Source organism: Pollachius pollachius (genome assembly GCF_949987615.1).
Source record: "Pollachius pollachius genome assembly, chromosome: 11".
Lineage (NCBI taxonomy): Eukaryota > Metazoa > Chordata > Actinopteri > Gadiformes > Gadidae > Pollachius > Pollachius pollachius.
Window position 1 is genome coordinate 16,765,905 of NC_136944.1, and position 24,295 is coordinate 16,790,199.

The window sequence follows — 24,295 nt, forward strand, 5'->3', positions numbered from 1 at the left end:
AGTTGGAGGTGTCTGAGTGGATGCTGCAGGGGGGGCCGGGTGGAGAGGGGATCTGCGGGGGGATGAGGGTGGTGGAGGTGGTGGTGGAGGTGGAGGTGGAGGTGGGGTCGCTGTCCTGCCAGCTGCTGTTAGCCTGCAGAGAGAACAAACAAGCGTCACCGCACAGGTTATTGTCTGGGGCCGCAAAGTCAAATAACCAGTGTTGCCAGATTGGGCCAGATTTCCTGCTCAATCTGGCCCAATCTGGCAACACTGCAAATAACCCGAGGCTGGAGTGAATGACTCTTTACTAATCGGTCATTGAGCAGGTATCATCCTATATGATCCATAGGAGGGGAAGGTGGGTGGTATGCACCTTGTTCAAGGCTGCCTACAGGTAGGCACCAACCATTTGGGCTTGAACCTAATACATTTCGACTGAACACCCTGACCAATAACTTCACTGGTTTGGGCGTTCAGTCCTGTCCCGTACACAGCTGGGTTTCCTGTGAGTTTTCGAGTTTCATATGCAGAGTCCTATCTACTGTCTTATCTCGTTTCATATGCAGAGTCCTATCTACTGTCTTATCTTGTTTCATATGCAGAGTCCTATCTACTGTCTTATCTCGTTTCATATGCAGAGTCCTATCTACTGTCTTATCTCGTTTCATATGCAGAGTCCTATCTACTGTCTTATCTCGTTTCATATGCAGAGTCCTATCTACTGTCTTATCTCGTTTCATATGCAGAGTCCTATCTACTGTCTTATCTCGTTTCATATGCAGAGTCCTATCTACTGTCTTATCTCGTTTCATATGCAGAGTCCTATCTACTGTCTTATCTCGTTTCATATGCAGAGTCCTATCTACTGTCTTATCTAGTTCCATTTGCGGCGTCCTATCTAGTTTCCGATGTAGTTTCATTTGCAGTGTCCTATCCTGTTTCATATGGAGTTCAACATGCGGTATCCTACCCAGTTTCCCCCATCTAGTCACCCACGTCGTCCTGTTCTGCATTCATAGCGTTTAAGCCGGTCCATCTGAGAGCCTAAAGAGCCCAATGGCGGCTCACTTACTAGCTCTAAACCAGAGTATCACAGTGTTGAGGAGGGCAGAGCCGGTACTCACGTCCAGGTGACTGGTGAAGAGGCTGCTGGCCGTCAGCTCCTCATAGCCTGCCGTCAGGTGTGTAGCACGGTGCAGGGTATCCACCTGCCAGACCCAGACACACACACACACACAAAACACACACACACCACAGAACAGAAACCCACCATTAGTAGAAGAAACCGTCTAAGTCAATCCACAACACAGAGAGACACAAACACACACAAACACACACACAGGACACAGGCTGAGGGAAAGGAGGATCGACACGCCCAGCGGATCTCTGCTGTGTCCCTCGGGATCGCCCGTGTGCGAAACTTCCCGCTGGTCACGAGCTCTGGTCCACCAGAGCTCGCGGGGGGCTCGTGTCGTTGACCCCCTTGCCTAACGCCTGAAACAACACAGGACCTCGCCAAGGTCCCGCGGATGAGGTGGCTCGCTCGACAGCAGAAATCTGTGGACTCCCGGGGGGGGGGGGGGGGGGGGTTACGACGGAGACCCAGTCACAAGACGGGGTTCACTGGCACGAGGGAGGCGGGGTGGGTAGGGCGGAGCAGGAGAGACTGGATAGGGGGGGGGGGGGAGCCACTGGGAACAAACGTTGAGGATTGAGGTTGGGCGGGGGTTGGGGTGTGTTCCGGTCGGAAGGAGAGGGAGCCACGCTGGGTCACTGGGATGCTACGGCACTGGAGGGTTTGGGGGGGGGGGGGGGGGTGACACGCTATAGAGGTACCTGTGGCTGTAGAGCGGGCGTGAGGCCCAGCCCCTCCCCGTTGAGCGAACGCAGGCCCAGGTAAGCGTCGCCTGTGTGAGACAAGCTGTATGACCCCGGTGACCCTGCAGGCAATACATCCAGCCAATCAGAGTGAAGAAGAGGCACCGGCACCACCCGGGTCGGAGGGGCTCCGCTGCTACCGCTGACCCGAGCCCCCGCTTCTCGGCCTCGGATTGGCTGAATCACGGGGGCAAGGTGCGGCCCTAGCATCGACTTTTTTCTATGCAGACCCAGCAGTTGAGCTTGGCCCTTTGGGTTTTTTTCCGGACTAAAGCCTTCATGGTAAACCCTGTGAGGCATGGGACCGGCCAAACAGTCTCCGGGGGGGGGGGGGGAGTTTGGTTCACATCGTTCATTTGTGAGAAGAAGAAAAAAGCTATATTCCGATAGATGACCACCTACGAAGTGGTGACAGGTCGTCCTTTGCGTGTTCGCAATGCATTACAGATGCGACGTGGGGGAAAAAGGAGCAGTGACCACGAAAGAAACTTAAATCGTCTCAATAGCGGCAGGGCCCTTCGGCCGTGGCGGGTTGTGAAAGTGGTCAGGGGGGCGGGCTAGTGGGGGACGTACGGGGAACCGCTGCACCTCAACACAGTCAAACAACTGAATGGTCACCTACCTGCTCCTCTCTGCTTCCTCAGAACATAGAGGCTATATGTACGTGTGTGGTGTGTGGTGTGTGTGTGTATGTGTGTGTGTGTGCATACGGTGTGTGTGTGTGTGTGTGTGTGTGTGTACCGTGTGTATGTGTGTGTGAGTATTGTGCTTCAGAACCACAAACCCAACTCATTATGAAAGTCATAATGACTTAAAAAAACTAAAACAATATCCTGAGAGCAACCAAGCAAAAAGATACATACACATGGACAAGGATTAACGGCTGGTAAATATCAGAGGGATATTTACAATTATTTAACCATTTGGAAGGTAAACAAAACAACAACATGGCAGACAAAGTACACAGTTTGAACAGAGTGTTAGCCGCCTGACATACAAGCCGAGACCCAAGGACCCCGGCACCGCACTGCACTCGGCCCTCGTAACATAGGGGTCAATTCAACCATCTAAAGGGATAGCAAGGGGGTTTGTGTGTGGGGTTTCCCCGAGGGTTTAGCAGGGGCCCCCTCGGAGCTCCATCTGCTTTAAGTTTTCCTCCCTAATCACATTCTTGGTTTGTTTATCTGTGATCGGTTAGGTATCGATTGTGTCTGAACCATCATCTGGTTCTAATGGAGCCAAAGACATTGGAGAGCTGAAGAGCAACGTTCTAAGACAGATGAACCCTAAAACCAGGCTTTGATTCTCCTCTGGGCAGGGAGACGGTGGAAGGGTGTGTGCTTTTTCCTCCAAGAACAGTTCAGTAACCCTGCCATCTGCTCTCGACAAAGATGTCGGGGTTATTCGCAATACACTTTCTTGCTCATGTTTGTGTTGTTGCATTGTTGTTGTTTTTTCCATGTTATCATATTTGGTGTAGTGACTGTAGAGGGCAGCATGAAGGACATCTGCAAAGACTTGGCCCAACAACAACACTCTCTGCATAGAAAGATAGCATAGGGGCTGCACAGGGCATGTCTTTGTCGGTGAAGGAACTACAATTTTCCATCCCATTATATCACCCCCATTTAACATAGTGTTAAAAAGGTTCTCATGATGTTGCAGGATATTGGGGGCTTTGTATCAGTTTATCCACCAAGAAGGCTCTTGACAGGGAAGCGAACAGCCGGTGCGTTTTGTAGTAGTATTAATTGATATTGAAGACAGGAATAAAGGGGGATATCACTAAGACCTCTGTGCGCTTGGAGCCAGGACCACAGAGAGCATGTTAGTGGCAGCAGGTAAGGCACAGAGAGGATTTAGCATTAATCTAATCTCTTATGTGTTGGCTCATTGAGCTGCTTCTTAACAAGAAGCGGCTCTGCCCCCGCTCCTCCTTGCATGCCTTTGGGAAGGGGGGGGGGGGGGGGGGGGGGGGGGGAGGGAATACCCTTCGCTGGTCAAGTGACTCGATAAACCAAAACAGAAACTCCAGTTGAAATTGAACCCTGACTGTTAGGCCCCTCCGAGCTGCTTGTGCGGTGCGGGGCCCCATAGTGACAGTGTGTGCGTCAGTGGCATTTCGGTGGGAATCGACTTTAAAGTTGTGTTGAGACGGTGTGTGTGTGTGTGTGTGTGTGTGTGTGTGTGTGTGTGTGTGTGTGTGTGTGTGTGTGTGTGAGTGTATGAGAAGTGACTGATGGAACACGTGGTACCTGAGTTGGGCGTCGCCGGAGAGTTAGCCTGGCTAGCCTGCGCCGACACACTGGCGGCGTCCACTGCCGTTTTAACTGCGTAGAGATTTGCTTCCTCCTGGAACTTACCAATGTTCTTCTTGTAGCGTATTCTCTTGTTGCCGAACCAATTAGAGACCTTGCGACAGGGAGAGATCACACAGATGGCGCGCGTTAGTTCACTTAAGACGGGTACAGGGGAAAAAAGGGGGAACGACCCAAAATGCCTTTTCTGAGAATTACTTCATAAAAGCCCAAGAGGACAAAATAAAACTCAGATTAAAAGGCGATAGATAAGCTAGGTTTGCCATACACACAACGAAAATGACTCCATTGAGTCCCATCGATTTATACAACGTCAGACTGAACGCTAACTAAGATCTCCCAGAGTGAGTCAATGGCTGCAGATCTTCATCTAGCGTCGATCCGTTAAACTGCACAGTGGGGGTGCGTCCAGACGACAGCTCACCTGAGAGACGGTGATGGCACACTTCTTGGCCAGCTCTTCCTTGGCCTCCTCGCTGGGGTACGGGTTGGACAAGTGGGAGTAGAAGTACTCGTTCAGCACCTCTGTCGCCTGCTTGTTGAAGTTACGCCGCTTGCGCCTGGGGGTGTGGGAAAGAGAAAACACGACACGTCACGGCGGGAACCACGGCGGTACGCGCGTCCGTTTATGGAAATGCATCGTGGTAGGGTAGTGTAAAGATTGGGCGCGGCGGTAAAATAGGTTGTTTTTTCAATTTTTAATTTGATTGCAATGTTGTTTAAACACCGTCTTTCCCGGGCTCATTTACATTAACGGGATCCAATTTTCCGTCGTTATGTTCATTATCTGTAGAGAGGCTGTTCAAGCCGTACATAATGGAAAATGAATGCTTCATTGGACAAACATAATTTCTCCAATTTTTGGGCAATGTGTAGTGAATGCGAAATGCTACAAGGAAAATATCATCACGTAATAATGAGAACACACACACACACACGTTATGGTGGATAATAAACAGACACACATTCATACACATATACAGTAACACATTTGACCCACACAGACCACACACATTGTGCGCTGGTTTTCTGAGTGAAGAGTTTCATGCAAAGGCACACACACACACACACACACACACACACACACACACACACACACACACACACACACACACACACACACACACACACACCTGGCGTCGAGGAAGCGGGAGCGCAGGATCATGACGGCCTCGCAGGTGCTCTGCTTCAGCTGCATCTGGATGGAGCTGAACTTGCGGTGGATGATGGCCACCATGCGCTCGATCTCCTTGGGCGAGATGGGCCGCGTGCGCGACTGCTCCCGCAGCAGGTTCATCACGTGGTTGGTGAACTCACTGCACGCCTGGCCGGTCGACACCGGGAGACAGAGAGAGAGAGAGAGAGAGGACAGAGAGAGAGCGAGAGAGACAGAGAGAGAAGACATCAGACGCCATTGCGGAAATAAATAAAATGCCTCCTAAAAAATATTAATAAATCCTCCATTCAATAAATCAATCAAATATCGGGGGGGGGGGGGGGGGGGGGGGGGGGGGGGGGGACACCGACCTGCTCGTATTTCTCCAGCTCCGAGTGGTAGATCTGCCGGATCTGCGCCAGCTTGGCCCGGTAGTCCGAGTGCTCGATGCTGCCGTCGTTCGGCGAGCCGCCCGCCGCCGCCGCCGCCGCAGCCGCCGCCGCCGAGCCCCCGCCCTTCTCCGGGCCGGACACGCCCTCCGCCAGCAGCATGTTGTCCAGGCGCATGATCTGGGGGTCCGGGGGGTCTTCCTCCTGCACGCCGCGAATGCTCAGCACTGGGGGGAGAGAGAGGAGGAGATGGAGGGACGTGAGACACGGGGGTAGAGCAGGCGTCACACTCTGGGCAGTAAGACTACAACGATGGCGGCGGTGGTAGCATATCCTTTGATTTATTTAGTTATTTTTGCATTTTTATGCTTTATTATAGAGTCAGATAAAGAGGACGGTATGGGAGCTAGAGGGGAGGACATTAGGGCTGCTCGATTATGGGAAAAATCCTAATCACGATTATTTTGGTCAATATTGAAATCACGATTATTCAAACGATTATTTTTGAGTTTGAAAACATGTATTTTTTCAGCATGTCTCTCCCAAAAAAAACCTTTGAAATTTTGCCTTAAAAAAATACACAAAATGGTCAAAAAGAAAATGTTCCAATATAAAATAATATAAAGATATGTATCAGCTGTTCTGCCCTTTTCTATAAAACATAAAATTAATACAATTAATACAATTATTTATTTTTTTCATCGAAAAACTCGATTATGTTAATTTTGTGATCGTTGGGCGCTAAAATCGAAATCGCGATCAAAATTCGATTAATCGCCCAGCCCTAGAGGACATGCAGCAAAAAAGGTCCACGGGCAGGATTCAAACCCGGGTTGCTGCGACCAGGGCTGACCCTATATGGTACGCGCTCTACAGCGACCCGGGTTTTGAACCCCTTGGGGGGGTATCCCACAATGGAAATACTGTGCTAGCTTTGTTGCAGTTAAAAAATAAAATAAATGAAGAAGGCTTGACGATTGGCCCGGACAAGGCACCACAACAGCCAATAATACTAATACTACTAATATGGCAGGCTAAAGTAGATACTTCTGTGTGAATTATTGTAATTTTTTTAATATTGTCTCAGTTGAGATTCAAGGCTTTTAAACAGCGCTCACAGTTTCATCGCTGAGAGCCATTTGCCGAACCCGAGACAGTCTGTTTCGGAGTCACTGCTCTTAAGGGGCGAAAAATCAATGAGTGCAAAAAAGCGTGCAGCTCGCGTGACCGGACAGCAGAGGGCAGTGTGGCCCCGCGGTGGCAGGCCGCCAGGCGGGTCTGGTGCATGAAGCATGAGACTGGTAATGGGAGTGCATGTGCTGTCACTGTGGGCCCCTCTGGTCATAAGTATAGCTATCAGTTGCACCACTCCACCACTGTATTAAACCAGGACCTCTGTCAGCCTCTAGCCACCGACTCATCTCTCTCTCCCTACATTTCTCTCTGCCTCTGTATGCCCCTCTCGCCCTGAGACACACACACACACACACACACACACACACACACACACACACACACACACACACACACACACACACACACACACACCACTTGAAATCCTCTTACAGAGTGTCTGAGAAACACCCCATTGTGAATCTTCAAAAGAAGGTTATTATACCAACCACGTGAGTGTAGTCCCCGTTGGAAGGGGAAAAACAAATGGGCTCGACACCTTTAGTGCATGAGTCGGGGCCCTTCTATTTATTATGTACATGATTGTGGTAAACTGTGCGATTGAACACCGGCGGGGAGCTGACACGCTCCTGGCAGCGGCTCCGATCCGCCACCATGCCGTTAAAGCACAAAATAAATTTACGCTGAATTCCACATTTCACCTCACCTATAAATCAAAGGGCGGACGCGTTTTGTGGCGGTGGCACAGTTACTGAACTCGCAGCTAATGAAAAACTGCCTAAATAACATGCAGCCCTCCCCCCTCCCCCAACCCCCTCATAACTCCACTATGCTACATTATTTCCACGCCTGGTTGAAATAGACTTGGGATTTCGGCAGTTTGTGAGCAGCATCAGACTGGGCTGTTTTTTTGAGGCAGACGCCGGCAATATGGTAGAGAGGAATAATCCCAGCAGGAAACGGGGCGGCGTTAGCCTGGCGTGTCCTCTTTAAGGATTATGCTAGTTAGTCAAAGCTCATCATCAAAGGTGGGGAGGGGGGGTTGAAGGGGGGGCGTGTATTGAGTTACTCAACCACTGACTCTGCGCTCCGACATTCTGAGCAGTCGGGTAAGCCGCCGCCAACAGCGAGTTCAACCACTCCAGAGCCGAAGGGTTTGTTGGTTCAACAACACAACGCCCCGTGCACGTGAGACACAAGCTGGCCTTTTGTTGAGCCGCTGCTAAGATAGAACCTAGTCCCCTAGAATGAAGCTGTTCTCTTTTCAGATTTTGTGGTTGGAGGAAAACCCTCCGAGAACAGGGGCGGTTATCCAGGGACTCCTTAATTAACTCATTGTGTCCACACAACTTGAGAAAAAAAAAAAAAAAAAAAAAAACTTTCCCTCCATTTTCATCCGGGGCCAAACTCCATTTTAACTCGGCTGTCCCCCCCCCCCCCCAGCAGTTTCTTCTCCCCCGCTTCTTGTTCCTTCTTGCCTGTTCTTTCCCTCCACTTTCGTCTACTCTCATCCTCTTGAAGGAGCATTCCTCTTCTACTCCCCCCCCCACCCTCCCTCGCAGGGCTAAGGAATGCAGCAGAACCAGCAGAGTGAACTAATGACCCTCATTGGCCCTTCCCCCCCCCCCGCCTGCAACTAAAACCAAGTTTTAGTGCATTAACAAAACCATATTTTTTTTCCTACTAGGTAAGTACGGCGAGGCAGCGGCCCTGGGTCGTGCTCCCCCTCAGTATTTCACCACGTGCTGCTGTGTTCTGGTGCGTTGTACTTGTTCGACATGTAACCCTTGGCCGTGGAGATGAATCATCGGAGCTCTGCTGGGACCGGGGGGGCTCAGTGTGTGTGTGTATGCATGGAGCCCGCGCTGTAGTGCCTGAAGACAGGCACAGAGTCAAAGCGCTCCCCGCCCCCCTCCAACCCCCCCAGTGGAGCGCAGAGCCGACGGGCCTGTTACTGGTGCTCAGGCCCCGGCTCAGGCTCCAACAGGCAAGGTGGGGAAGAGATGGCTGACCTACAGCCATGAGGGCAACCAGCCCTTCTCGGGGCTTCTCACCTCTTAACCCCACTCCTCCTCCTCCTCCTCCTCCTCCTCCTTCTCCCTCCCCACGCCCCCCTCCCCCCTCACAACCCCAGCTGCAGCCTAATGCCCCTACATTCCCCTAATTACCCCAATTAAGCCCTGATTACCCACTATGGCGTTCAGGCACAGTCTAGCAGCCTTGTGTCGCTATGGTGGGGTTTCGGCACGCATGACATCACATCTTAGAAACAAAACTAAAAAGGGAGGGGGGGCTGAATTACTTGGAGCCGGCCCAGGTCCAAATATAATCAACCAAATGAGGTCTGTGCGTTTATTCCCCCCCCCCCCCCCCCGATAAAACTGTAAAACTGATAAAACGACAGCAAATACTTGCCATCTTTAAAAAAAAAAAAACAACTAAAAAACATACCAAGAACTGACAAGAAAAACCACCTCCGACCCTGGCAGTCCTAACTGTGGAAGCCGAAGCCGAGGTTCCTGCAGGCCCCGGCCGGTGGACAAAAAAACAAACCCCCCAACCAGCAGCCACCTTAACAGCCCTGCTAACAATATGTTCCTTAACCCGTGCTCACAGGTCTCCGTGGCACCCAGAGACGACGAAGCACAGGGCGGGCAGCCCGCGCCATGAAATATTCAGGGCATCCAGCTGGGTTTCCACTGCATACATAATCCCCCTCATTTCTGCACAGCAGATATGGAAAAGGCAACCGCGCCGCCGCGGACGACAGGGCGCACGCCGCGCGCGAGCGAAAAGAGGGGCGACCGACCGACAGACAGTGGTCGGGCTGTACATTAAGCGTAATGTCTTCTACGCCGCGCAGGACTAGATAAGACCTAAACGCGGTCGGTATATCATTGCCCAGCTCACAGCACATGCTTTATCCTTGTCTGTCTCTGCGCTTCTCGCTAGCATCCCCTTTTTTCCCCCACTCTAACCCCGACCACCACCACCACCACCACCACCACCCCTAAAAGAAAATCCCCTCCCCCTCTGGGCGCACCACCACCACCAACCACCCCTCCCCCATTGTACCGACCTCCCTCCCCCCCCCACCCACCCACCCCACACTCCCTCCCTCCCTCCCCCGTTCTCCATTTCAGTCGAGTTCTCCATGTGAGCCGCAATCCCTCATGCTGTCAGCCCCCCCCCCCCCCTCTCCCTCTCTCTGTAGACAGACAGGATTAGCATTTTAATTGCATCAGCTCCCTTGGGTATTCTCAGCCTTTCACTGGGAGAGAGAGAGAGAGAGCGAGAGAGAGAGATAGAGCGAGAGAGAGAGGGAGCGGGGGAGAGAGAGAGAGAGAGGGAGAGAGAGAGAGAGAGAGATAGAGCGAGAGAGAGAGAGAGAGAGGGAGCGGGGGAGAGAGAGAGAGAGGGAGCGAGGAAGGGAGAGGAAAAAAAAGGAGAAAAAAAAAGGTAAAGTGAGAGAGAGGGCGAGAGAGAGCTGGTGGAAGGAGAACCAAGGAGAATTGGAAAAAAGGAGTGTGTGTGTGTGTGTGTGTGTGTGTGTGTGTGTGTGTGTGTGTGTGTGTGTGTGTGTGTGTGTGTGTGTGTCAGACAGACGGAGAGCGAGAAAAGAGGCGCTACATAAATATATAGAATTCACAGTAGAACTGCATGGAGGAAGATAGGACTGTGACAAAAAAAAACACTTCTTACTTTCATTACACGCACAGCATTTAGATAAAGAAAACGGGTAGGGAAGCAACTGCTTTTTTACATTGGAAATATGGCATATAAATATGCTAATTCACTTTGACAAATCTCAAACCGCAGCCGTGCAAAACATGATAGGTAGGTGACTGTTTTTTAAAGGACTGGATATGAACTGGGGGGAAATGAAAGTCTTCATAGGGAAGGGAAAATAAGCACTGCATTCAGGCCAAGTGTGCTCCATAAATTGTGTTTCAGATGGCTTGAAGATCCTGTTGTACCACAAAGGTTTTAGTATATGGGGTACAGTCCATTTAATGTGCCCAATCCATATGCTCGGTCCTTTCTTAAGCTGCTCTGCTAATCAGCATCTGTTTGGGGATTTCACCCAAAACCTTGTGTCTGTCTCTCACACACACACACACACACACACACACACACACACACACACACACACACACACACACACACACACACACACACACACACACACACACACACACACACACACACACACACAGATTAAGGTGTGAAATGGAGAATTCACACCTTGGACAAACACAACACTTGAATCCAACACATCATTAATCAGTCCATAATTAACTGAGGAGGGAGACATGAGACCTTGAAGTACATCCCACCCCCCCCCCCCCCCCCCCCCCCACCCCCCCCCCACCCCCCCGACACACACAACCCCCGTCCTCTCCTTGTATCTCTGACACACATGCATACATAATACGATTTGGCAGATAAAGAGAGATCATTGCATATCAGAGCAGACCAGTACCACAGAGGCTGAATGTATAGCATGCCCGTTGAGACTTCCGACCGTTGCTGCGTGCCTCAACGCAGATGGGCTGGAAGAACCAAGATTATGTAGATCTACGCACTTAAAAACCCATGTAAAGGAATATCAGATCATATCTTGGAAGAAGGCCTAAGCCTTCATCAAAGCTAACTAAAAGCTACTGCTATGGGACAGGAGCACCTCTCATTTAAATCAATAGGACTGGTTGGCACTGGTAAGAATAATAGCCCAGACATCACTATATATAATCATATACATTGCAGCTTGAGGTAACCCACGCTTCGACTGTTCCATTATTCATCCATATTTAAAGTAAGTACAATTTAAAGGCCACGGTAGGTTATGTATATCAAATAAAACAGGCCAAGATTACAGCTACTGAACATACATGTATGCTGTAAAAAAGACCTCTGACCACAAAGCCATAATCCTACGGGCTACAAGTAGAATCCATAACTGAACCCCCCCCCCCAAAAAAAAAAAAAAGAGATGTATTTCCTAGGAAAGGCCTACGCAGAGGACCGCTCCTCATAGGGACCCTCCATCATCACTTGTTGAGTGGGGGGCCAGGGGCCGGTGAGTTGAGCGGGCTCCGGGGTGTTCTAACCCAGAACATGTCTAGCTGCACTGGGCACGTCTTCTCCTCTCTGGCCTTCCTCGGAGGGGGTGGGGCGGGGGGGACCGCCGAGACTCAAGGTGAGGACGCCCGGTCACCGCCAAAGACGTCCTCCCGCGCTCGGATCAAGTATGTTTCCTCTCCGTGTTCAATAAACATTCAATCCAGCGGAAACCCCGCCACGTAACAGTAATTACACCCGCGTGCACAGGCGCGGCCCCCGTGGCTACACGGGAGAAGACAATTAAACTGTGAAACACGCAGCATTAGCCACGAGGGGAAGGAAGGCCTTAAATGTCAGAACGAGGAGGAGGAAAGTATATGGCTGTGGCAGGAGGCTGGGTATAGCAGCACGACCGCCCGACTCACCCTCCTCCTCCTCCTCCTCCACCACCCCTCTCTCTCTCTGCAGTCAACTCTCATCAGGCCAGATGCCTCCAGTGCTCATTAGCACAGACTCTTAAGGAGCTCCTAAAGACTTTGTGAAAAATGAACGCTCATTGGAGAGGTCGTTAATTTGCACTGTTATGCAAATTAGGTGGCAATTAAGCGATAGATCAGAGGAGCAGTGGCCATCTATAACAAGGAAACAAGCGTTATGACACAGTCGGATGGTGCCAGATATCCCGGGGAAGGGGGCTCGTGTGCGGAGGGAAGAACCAGGAACGGGGGACCCTTTAGAGTTGGAAGAAGGGCAGATTCCCCTAGCCGACCCCTCTGTGCATTACAGCCCGTAAATGCAATATAAACAGGAAGCAATACATTCAAAGAAAACGCCAGCGATGCGTCTGCCACTAATTTAATCACACTCAGGATTGATCCGGTTCAAGATTAACCAAACACACACCCCCCCCCCCCCAACAGCCCATCACCCCCACACCACTAGAGCAGATTGGGACCCCCAATGCCTTTAATAACCCTAAACAGTCTGCTAATCCTGGGGAGGCTGGTGCACGCCCCCCCCACCACCAGCCCCTGATGTCTCAATCCCCCCCCTTGTATTTATGACACAGTGTGAAATATATAAACACAATGTCTGCCACCGCCATGCGCGCTGCCACAGAAGGAGGAAGGCACCCATCAATTGTAATTAATCCCTAATTAGTCAGGATTAGGACCTGGGCTCATGCACTCCCCTCCTCCTCCTCCTCCTCCTCCTCGTCCTCCTCGTCCCCTCCCCCATCGCCACCACCAAACCAAAGCATTCCAGCTGAGACCGCATTTACATATCTTTAATTAAAGAGACCGTCTTTCTTAAAAGCCGAAGCCTCAAAGCAGTGTGAGAGGAGGGCGCCTGCGGAGAAGGAGGGAGGGATGAAGAGGTAGGAGGAGGGCCGCCCTGGACGTCGGTGGGGCCTGTGGCGGGGCGCTGGACCTCTTCCAGTGGGTCACCTCCACGGCTCCCCCCCCCCCCCCCCCCCCTTCGACGGAGCGCCTACTTCTCAAATTATAGCGGCGAGGGTTAAGGCTCAAGGAACGGATGCGATTGGTCAAAATGCAGTCACCTTCCATGAATACCTGCCGCCAATCAAATTAAATAAACACACACACAAAAGACCCATAAAAGCAGTTAGAAGTCATAAAAAGGCTGTTAAAGACCTAAAATAATTACGCTTTCACTCAATTAGTGGACAGTGATTTATTGTCGACTCAACAAACAAAAAGCAGGCTTACTGGTGCGGCCTGGGTCAGCCTGGCCCATGATGGCATTATAGTGATATAGACACAATACTACTTCTCCTGCTCTGATCCCCCCCGCCAGACAGCCATCAGCCTCTGTCCATACAGCGGGCCAATTCCTACAGGAATAACACCACATGGGGGGGGGGGGGGGGGGGGCAGCCAGCCCACACACACCATTAGGTGTGGGCTGAGGGGTTGGGGTGCCCCTGCCTCCCCAGTTTGAGGGCTTGCGTTGAGGGAGGGAGGATGGGTGGGGGTGGGGGTTGTCTGTCAGGGCCAGGGGTCTGTGTGATATTAGCCGTCTGCCAATCTGGCTGGGGGAATGGACACCAAGTAATTACTGCTGCTCTTACTGCCTCATCAATCTCTCTCTATCGCTCCGGCCCCACCTCCCCCCACCTCCATCACCACCCCCACTATCCACCCCTCCTCCAAACCCCATCTCTTTTTATTTATTCTCTACTGGTAAAGGAAGGGGAAGGCAAAGGAGAAAAAAAAAAGAAGAAAAAACAGATTGAGTGGCAGGGCACCGCAAACCACAACAGTGATGCCTGAAAACACCATGAAATAATTCAGCTGAAATGCATTAGGATGCTGGGGGGGGGGTGGGGGTGTAGTAGAGAGAGGGAAAATAACGGCCCAAACTTTAGTGATGTAGCATTATGGGCTGGGAGTACAGAAAACAACCGCCCACATGAGGTATGACGCTCGGGAATGAACGAGGCCGTACCAGGGTTTGCACAACAAAGAGCTAGAGCAAAGCTAATTTTCCCTTCAAAATAGTTAAGGGCTCGGTATCACTTCGAACTGCTGATTTCCTCCTCATAAAAACATAACACAAGAGGGCCCCTCTCACATCTCCTAAAGTTTTATCACTAGTTCTTCAATTGTAGCCATTTGTGGGGGAATAATAATTAAACAGCCTAAGTGAAGCCGATGATTCACTGGACTCCGGATCCTTCGATTGTATCAGAGAGGGAAGCCAGGAGAGCAGTTTAATCTAGAACGCAACGCTGCGGGTGTTAATCCCAAATAACATTAACAAGCCAATCATTAAAATGAGTGCGGGCTATTGGCAACATTCTGCAGAGGAATGCACCACACTGCGTTTTAGTGTTCTGGGTTGTTAATAAAAAAAAACGGCCTTAATAGATGAGGATAAAATTCTAAACCACCAGGGTTTTCGTGTTGTTAACTGGATCGAAAATAATACCAATCCGGCATTTAAATGCATGTCGGTCGGTTAAAAACAAAAAAAAAACTGCAATCAACAATGGCGATTCTTATTCGCGCCAATATTTATAATTTATATTGTCTATGTTAGCATAAGTCGTCTATAAACATGAGTAGACCGTATGATAACTCATAAAGTATTCATTTTGGTGTTACTGCCAACTTTGAATCAACAAATTGCAATTAGGCGTCCATCCTACCCGGATGGTAATTAAATTCAATTAGTAACATGGTGTTACCCAAATGTCACAATAAGTGGCAGAAATACAAGCCACTCTAAAGTCGAAGCCAACATAATTGGATTTCTGAACCAGTCTTGGTGAAGATGAACTGGGCTGACTATTGGTTTCTGTGGATGGCGTCTTAATGTTTCTGAAACATGCATTGGAAGACGTCATTATTACCATGGTATTTTAATGCCAAGGGTGATAGGGAGCAGCTTGATTTTCATTGCACCTTGTCTGGTTAGTGTTTTTGTTGCCATGGCGTTGCCCACCCGGAACCTATTAAACATCTAGTAGCCACCACAGAATCCAAAACGACCTCTTCCTTTTTTGTCTAATTCATGAGGATGCTCTCCCTCCTCTTGCTCTTCTATTATCACTCTGAACAGGGGAGTGAAGTCAAGTGATCTATAATTATCTCTGTGAAGGCAGTCTCTAGTCTATCCATTGGAAATTGTAGGGTGGTTGTGTATAAATAAACAGCGCTACGCAAATAAACACGGCTTGAGTCATACCTTTCTAGTTTCAGCCAATGATAATAATAAAATGTCTAATTTATTTACTACAGGAAAGGAACTCATTAATATGATTCATTGAATGGCTTCAAACTTGAGCAGTGCCTTGGCAGTGGGTAGGTAGTGGATATGCATTTATGTTGCGTGGCGGTCTGAAGAGGCCTATGGCTATGTAAAGGCAAGCTCAACTAGGCTCCACCAATCATTAACAAGTTACCTCTGACAACACACATTTCATACAGACATATTCACCACGCTCTGATGAACCTGGGGTAAACGGGGGATAGAAGTGAGTGACACTTTTCACGGGGAGTCATTTGCTCACGCCAAGCGACGGAGAGGATTACATTAAAACAGCTCCTAAAAAAAAAAAAGTCCTCAAAACCAACTCAAGACTAAAATCAAAAACTTATGAGGAGCTGCAGTGGCTTTACAGGGATTTGGCATAAGCTGTCCCATTGCACCAAGAGCTATTTTTACAGCAAAATACCCATGAGAGCAAGCAGCAGGAGCAGAACAGTCCTAGTGTAGCCATTGTCTCTTCAACTTTGATCATTTCCCCCGTCTCAGATAATGCAGCGGCTTCTCCAGCCTCTTTAAAAAAGAATTGACTAAACTAAAATTTCACGCAGATGAAGGTCATGTTTAATTTGAGACCTCAGAACAACAGAGGCACTGTATTGTAGGAGTGGAGATGGGGGGGGTGGGTGGGGGGAGCTGGCATTTGCGCAGAACCATTTCCTTTACAATGAAAACAATCTAACCAACTGCAGCACTCTGAGGAATTCACCTCCCCTCCCCCACTATCCTCCTACTCCTCCACCACCTCCTCCTCCTCCTCCTCCTCCACCATTACATTTCCATATCAAAGCCCCGAGTTCAGAGCAAGTCTTCTCTTTCAAGAATGGGAGCGAGGCAAAAAGGAGGGAGGGGGAGAGGACAAGACCGAAGCAGCAGGAGTAGACCCAAGATCGAGTTTGCTTTTATCCCTGTTGTTCGGTGTGTGTGTGTGTGTGTGTGTGTGTGTGTGTGTGTGTGTGTGTGTGTGTGTGTGTGTGTGTGTGTGTGTGTGTGTGTGTGTGTGTGTGTTGCTCTCGCCGCCTGCGAGAGTGTGCGTTTGTTAGTGGAGAAGAGACTGCAGAAGCGAAGAGAGAAAAAAAAAAAAAAAAAAAGAAGAAATCTGGGGAGATACTCAAAGACTGCTGATTGGGTCTTCCACGAGCCGCACTGAGAAGTCAATTCACATTCCAGAGGCACATAATGGAGCCTGTAGGAGGGCTGCGAGCGTGGAGGGGGAAATGCCAAAACAGGTACACGGTGCTGTTAGAAGGGCACCGCGTGACAGACAGCCAGCAGAGGATGAGCAAACGCAAGGCTAAACCCCCCCCCCACACACACACACTTTATGGCGGCCCTGTTTGAAATTGAAATGATTAAACAAGGGTATCGCATAGACATTCAATTTCCCCCGTGCTTTATCCTTTTCACCAACCCTACTGTAAATGCACACGTGGTGTGTAAATGCACACACACATGTACGCACGCATGCACGCACAGCCTTTCCCATTTTGCCGAGAGGCTAAATGTGAAAATCAAAGTGAATGGCATTAGGGTAAATAAGACCACTGGTTGCCTGGGAAACAGGGTACTCTGCCCCACTCACTCAGGCCTACCCTTTACTTCCCTCCAATCACAGGAGAGCAATAATACATTATTGAGCGAGGGCCACAACAGACAGCAGTGCAGCATTTTCAAATTGTATTTGAACTAGAGAGATTCTCTGTGAAAGGAGGATAAATAAAGGAATGGGGGAGAGGAGCGAGACTGAGCAGAGGGGTGGGGGGGGCTCTCAAAAAGAGAGATGGAGGGATTGAGAGAGAACTCAAAAGCCCACATCATTCACGCGGCCATAGCCATCAGTCTGCCAGACTCTGCTGGCCCCCTTGTTTGAACCATACTGGGGATCTGTCAGCTAGCTGAGCGGAATAGCTAACAAGATGGAAATATGCAGCTAGTTCTCACTTCTGAGGGGCTGGGCTAGCGAGTTAACAACATAAGCCGTGTTTTATATCGGACCTGTCAACAGCCTGGGAGAACACAGACTTTGACCACGATAGTGTGTTTTGGGGGACCAATTTGGTTTGCGGTAAAGAAGAAAAGGAAGAAAAAGTGATGTGGAGGCATAAAAAAAAAACACTGTCCAGTCTATGATTTGGCTGCTTTGGTTTCAACATAGTTTAAGTCTGAATATGAAAAGGATTCCAATAGAAAAAGTAAAAAGGGAAAACGGAAAACACATCCAAGTCCATAACGCAAATCTACATTTTGGACAACATAGTAGTACTGCAGTAATAGCAATCCGTTATCTTAACAAGATATATATAATCTATTTTGCATAATACCCCAACAAGGAACACTTTTAGGAGATTGACTCGATACTCTCAAACCCGGCGGCCAAAATAAATAAATAAATCAGTGCTCTGCTCTATAGGATCAATATTAAATCAATACAAGTCCTCCGCAGGGTCCGTCCAAGATCCGCCCCGTACCAGGGATACAATTACCGGCAGCAAAGGAACCACTGATACACCACTTCTGAGAGCGAACAGACGCATAGAGGGAGAGAGAGAGCGAGAGAGAGGGAGAGGGAGGGAGGGACGGAGAGAGGGAGAGAGACTATGAAGGGTAGTGAAGTGCAGAAAAGAGCAGAGACTCACCAGTCTTTTCTTTGATCTCGCACAGAACACTGAAGAGCGCCGGCTTCATCCTGTGACAGTTCAGGGCATGCTTCCTGCAGGGGAAGGAAGGAGAGCGGTTAGAAGTGAGGCAGAGAGAGTGGTGGATTAGGATGAACAGACCTTTGTGTTCCCTTATTCCACGTTCTCCTCCCTGTTTAAAGCAGGTGGTGGGAAGCAGGGAAATGATTGAAAACCTAGAGGAGGTCTTTGCTGAAGTGTGAAGTAGTTTATACAGCGTTGTACAACAGAGGGTTGGAGCCGTGCCCTTTTACGACACTTGTTTGTAAATGACGAGATGACCCAGCCGATATGAAAGTACCTTTCGGAAGGTTTTTTTTTTTGGAACTGGAAAAGCAGGATGTTGACCTTCGTATGCTTTCCACGGTACGATGAAGAATTATTGGGCATCCCGCAAGGTCACAGGATATGTGCACCTAGTGTTTTGGCCCAATACATAGCATCCCAATTTTGAACCTCTTGAGGTTGGCCTAATACAAAGAGATCCATTTGGGAGTGTTCTAACGAAGATCACTTGGGAGGGTCTACATGTTATCAAATACCCTCAGGTATGGGCGCCTGTGTAGTAGTAATAGTAGTAGTAGGAGTCTCAAAATAGAAAAGGTCAAGCATTTTTTTTCTACCCTTCCATTAAGGGCCCGAAAGTCAAACCTAATACATCAATAAACACAAACACATGCACAACTGTTTGTGCCACAAAAATAGCTGATCTTTCCAGCATGAAAAGAGTTATACTTGACTACAGCAGCGGAAAAGCCCAAGAGTGACCTTAACTGACATGCAACTGCTGACTGTAAATAGTCACTAGTGTTGTGACGGTACATGGCAAGAACAATCACATCACTGAGAAAGCAAGCATGTTTGGCAAATAAAATAAAATCCAAAGTAAGAGACCGTGACAGTTGACACACTTTTCTGATCGCTGGCCTGTAAACACAAATGCATTCGAAGGTGGAGACCACCACAAAGACCCCACCCTCCGCCAAAAAAAAAGGCAAAACAACAAAACAACAACAGGGACGTGCAACATAGACTTCGCTTTGAGATGATGTGAGAACGAGCGACACACAAAAACAAGGAATCATGTCTAATGATGATGAGCACAAACCCGATGAAACACGCACACACAAAAGGAATCGTGCGGATTGTTCCGAACAAAACACGCTGACAACAGACACACCAACCACGGATGATTATGACACGGCTACACCTGACCGCAACACCAACTCCAGTTTTGTGTCAGTTATCTCCCCGACTGTGTGCTGCGTTGACAAGCGTGCTGAATATCAGCATGTTTATTATTACTCCTTGCGTGGTGACAGCGCCTTGATAAGACTTGAGGACCTACAGCGTGGGTGGGTGTCTGTGCGTGTGCCTGCGTCCTCCTACGAGACATTGTCACTGTTTCGACACTGGGTTTGAGTTGTGGCGGGTTGGTGCTGGTGGTGGTGTTGGGGAGGGGGTGGTGGTGGTGGTGGTGGTGGTGGGTGAGAGGGTCGCCTTCGTCATGGAGTGGGGTATGAGCAGGAGGAGGGAGGTGGAGGAGGAGGAGGAGGGGGTGGAGCTCATGCGGTCCTTTACTGACCTGTGCTGGAAGTTGAGTGGCAGGCCACCCCCTGCCGTGCCCCCCCCAGCTCCCCCTCCCTCCGTGGGGTCGTCTGATCCACCCCAGTGCGCCGGAGACTCCTCTTGCCAGCATCTGAACATATGGTGACAGGGTGAGAGGATGAGGGTGGGCTGCCAGCGTGCAGGTGCAACACTCTGCTGCATCGCCGAGGGTCCCGGACCTCTCCCCCCGCATCCCCCACACACTGCCACCCCTCCGCAATAAGGGCACCGCACACGCACCCATCGCGAGCAGGGCCCTCACTCGTGCGGGCCCAGGGGCCTACCTACGAAGCGGCTGACCGATCGCACCACACCTGGCCTGCTGGATTGTTGCTCGCCTCATGGCATCCTAGCAGTATTGAGGAGAATTTGCCTCGGATGATCTTATGGTGGGTGTGTGTGTGTGAGTTGGCACACTGCTGAAGTTCGGTTTTGCCTTTCTGATGGGATGTGTGAGCTTCGCGTGGGATGGGGAGGGGGGAATAGAGCATCAAGCATGTGTTGGTTGATCTAGCAACAAGTGAAGAGGTTGAATCTCACCTTCCATACCATTTGCGCATCAAAAAGATATACATACCAGTGCTGTATTATTGCTTTCTCTTTCGTTAAGTGCAGTTATGCACTTAATTAAATACATGAAGTCTGTGATTGACCACTCAATGCATGAAAAGGCTATCCTGCGTTATGAACAATAGATATTCATGTTTTTACTGTAAGGCAGGTTTTCGATTCAGCTCCAGTCATGACTCTTGCATGAATGTTTTATAAAGCGGTATTGTATTTTATATCTGTTCAGTTTTTCGGTTGGCCCTTTTTCCAGATATAACAGTTTCAGTGTGTATTTTAGTGCAGCAGGTTTCAAATATATACAGAGGCAAATCTGCATAGGGAAATCTATACACTGGACGCATTGCTATATTTACACTTTAGACCAGGAATGTCTCGCCATGGAGAAGGTGCAACATCATGTTTATGCTCACCATAGATTATACAATTGAGGATGCGGATCATACGTCTACAAAACAATAACAATATATTTTGAATGGATACATTAAAACAAACTAGCTGCAAAATAAATTCAAGCGTTGTTTTTTTTGCAATAATAAAAACGAAAGCTATTTAGACTGCAAGCGTTTTCGGAAAATCAAATAGCAGTTATAAGATGCCAGTATAGCATCATCCCTCCCCCTACCATCTCATTAATAGAAACTCGATTTGCGGACAGCTGCACTCGCGTACACATTATAGGAGAATTGATTGCACCCAGCACACAATGAAAAGGATGAACACCGGGGAGGGAGGGAGTGAAAGAGGAGTGAATTAATTAAGAGAACCAGGTGGTCAAATGTTGGGTGGAAAATCACCAGCTAATGACACATCACACTGTGGCCACAGGCTTGCAGTGGACGCTATCCATTGTTTAAAAAAATCCAACGCTTCAACTCAAGATGACCTTATGCTCTTTCGAGACACATGGCGAATGAATCCGGGTTATTCGTATATTGTCATGCATTGTCGTGACATGTAGACCTACAGAAAAGAACAAGTCCAGTGTCATGTGAATAAGAATTGCTGTCATCATTGTGGTGTGGGGCTGACATCATTTACATCGAGCAAATAACCCCTAACTTATATCACTGGCCAATTTGCATTTCAATGACTACATTATCGACATTTACTCATTAGAGCACCGAGCCATTAAAGATAGCCAACCGATCACCTCCCAATTACCATGATTGCAGGACATTTTACACAGGTAAATCTAACGAAAATGAAGCATAAGAAAGAAATAAAACCACACTTCATTTGTTCATCGTGGTGGTCATCGAGTTAACTGACAAAGCAAAACATTGGCATATTAAGCTGTGATTAACGTTAAGTATTAGTCATTATCAAGAGGTTAGTACTTTCGGGCAAAATCAAGTTGTGTTAAACAATCTTTAAAAGCACATTATGTTCATTATGGGGCATAGACAATAATTCGATCCTGGCATTGGAATATGTTATTATTTTCTATTACTACTTAGTTATTACTACTTAATTTGAATCAAGAGGCCATTTTTGCGAATTATATAATATAAAATCCCAATGTTTGTCGTTGTAGTGAGGAGACACTTTTTTTGGAGGTGTGAAAATAAAAGTACCGTCGTCAAAATAAAATGCATTCAAATGTGCAAAACTATAGCAAAGGCTTGGGGGCTGACAAAGAAGAAGAAAAAAGCTCACTTTGGCATATTATTAGATTGCACCGTAAGAACAAACATAGATTTAAACTGTTGACCAAAAGCAATAGCACATATCCATAAGAAAAGACATATCCATACTTGCTTTATACTTCAGAAAGGAAACCCTCTATATCAAAACACGGGCATTAACGTTACATCTACCGCTTGCATGTCTTTACCTGGCCTGCGCCTCGTCCAGGCTCTCGTCGGTGATGGCCATTATTTGCTGAAGAATATCCCCAATGTCTTGTTGAGGCTGACCGAGTGACTTTCGAACCCCGTCTGGGTCGCCCACGTCGGCCTGCGATAGTCCACCGAGTCCGGCCAGACCCGACATCATCCTCGTTTGATCATCCATACTTTCAAAAGAAAACTCGCAGTTTTCCTCAGTCGAATAATGCGCACAAATAGCTAGCCAGTCCGCTAGCCAGCAAAGTATTTTCTACCACAAACCATACAAGACTCGCTTACGTACTCGATAGTAACGATTGTGTGGTAGACTTACTATCCGCTGTTCCGACCCGATAGTAAAAATGATATGCGCTACATTCGCGTTTCTTTTTACTTATTCTCAAGTAAATACAAGCCACCGAGCTAGCGCTAGCTTACTAGCAGGGTGAAAAAAAGGAGCTAGTGGCTGGAGCCCCGAACAGTGAAAAGGCAGCAGTGACGAGCTAGCCACACATGCACTGAATGTGTGAGCTGGCAGAGAGCGTCGTGCACATTTTTAAATAAAGCTAAATAGAATCTGCACGCACATGTGCATCAAAATCAATACACGACTAAAGCGATGCAGGGCAGAAAAGCCTGTAAATACAATGCCAGCTCACTGAATGCCTCGCTGCTCGCTGCCTGTGGTTGCCTTTTCAAAACAGACCATGGTTTGCCATTGTTTTCACGAGGGAAGCGCAACTGTCCAAGTGTGTGTGTGTGTGTGTGTGTGTGTGTGTGTGTGCGCTCTCTCTCCTGCTTTGCGCGAGTGATGTGCTCTGGTCAGTGAACACCAGAGAGCGTGAGCGTGCTAATCAGTGTACTGTGAACATATAGCTGTTTTATTATCCTGCAGCCTGGTTATGAACGCTATAGGGGTGGTGGTGTATATTGAATGCATTCTTCTTGTGCACCGCATCGAATTGATCCTCATTTTTAAATGCCTTGCGTGTATGTATTTTTGGATAATGGCGGGTTTACGAGTGACATGTTTTACCTCTACGTCATCAGCATAGTAATTAGTAAAAGAGAACATTTGGAAGGAGCCGATTCATATTGGACGTAATCCGCATAGGCCTGCATCCATCGAAATGGTGCCAAAATATAATGGAAAATATTTACATTTTAGCTTGTCATAGTTGTAGCACGTCTGATAATAAATAATGAAAAAATAAAAAATGCACAAATGCATTTGTGCTTTATTTCAACTGTAGTCATTTGTAGCTCTATTTCACTATGCCTGAGGAGTTTATTAAATAACCACGGGATATATATAACCTATTGCTCAATAGTGCCCCTAAAATAGGTTTACATGAAATCCAGCGTTGGTTCCTATAATGAAAGCATTTTTTAATAGCCAATGCATTACTGTGGCAGTTTAAAAAGTCAAACGAGCATGGACTTAACATAACTCTTCGGGCCCGATACATTAACCTCGAAATTTGTCTTTCAGCATGAACATGTTGACAGCACAGACTGAAAGCTAGTTTCTTCACTATTTATTTATTTTTGCAAACGTGGACGCTTCTGCTGTTGTTTATCACTCAGATCAGAGGAGGGCTTCCCAAGACGAATGGATAGCTGAATAGACATGGAGGAAAATCTGTAGCCTGCCTTACTCTACTAAAAAAAATGATGTGTTTGCATGGGGCAGTGTGACCAAACAAGCAGTGGTTTATGCTGACTCCTCAGACATCCATCTACTACAATCTGTGGCTAATCAATCTAAAGTTAAGAGAAACCCTGGATCAGAGAATACAGTATGAGGAAAAGAAAGAGCATCCACTCTTTGCATGTTTGGCGTATATTCTGGTATCCGGAAACCACACAATACAGTGAAATAAACTAGAAAATACTAAATGTA

The 24,295-nt window shown here is 48.3% G+C and overlaps 1 protein-coding gene across 1 annotated transcript; it reads right to left on the minus strand.

Annotated features, from left to right (window-relative positions):
* Window positions 1–10: 10 nt before the first annotated feature.
* pbx4 (pre-B-cell leukemia transcription factor 4) lies at window positions 11–23,112 on the minus strand. Its single transcript, XM_079746123.1, has 8 exons — window positions 22,401–23,112; window positions 18,350–18,423; window positions 5,706–5,950; window positions 5,312–5,502; window positions 4,603–4,738; window positions 4,116–4,272; window positions 1,107–1,190; window positions 11–133 (listed from the first exon to the last, which is right to left on the minus strand). Exons 1-7 carry the CDS (start codon window positions 22,577–22,579, stop codon window positions 1,147–1,149), a joined length of 1,026 nt encoding a protein of 341 aa, XP_079602249.1. The 5' UTR covers window positions 22,580–23,112; the 3' UTR covers window positions 11–133; window positions 1,107–1,146.
* Window positions 23,113–24,295: the final 1,183 nt, after the last annotated feature.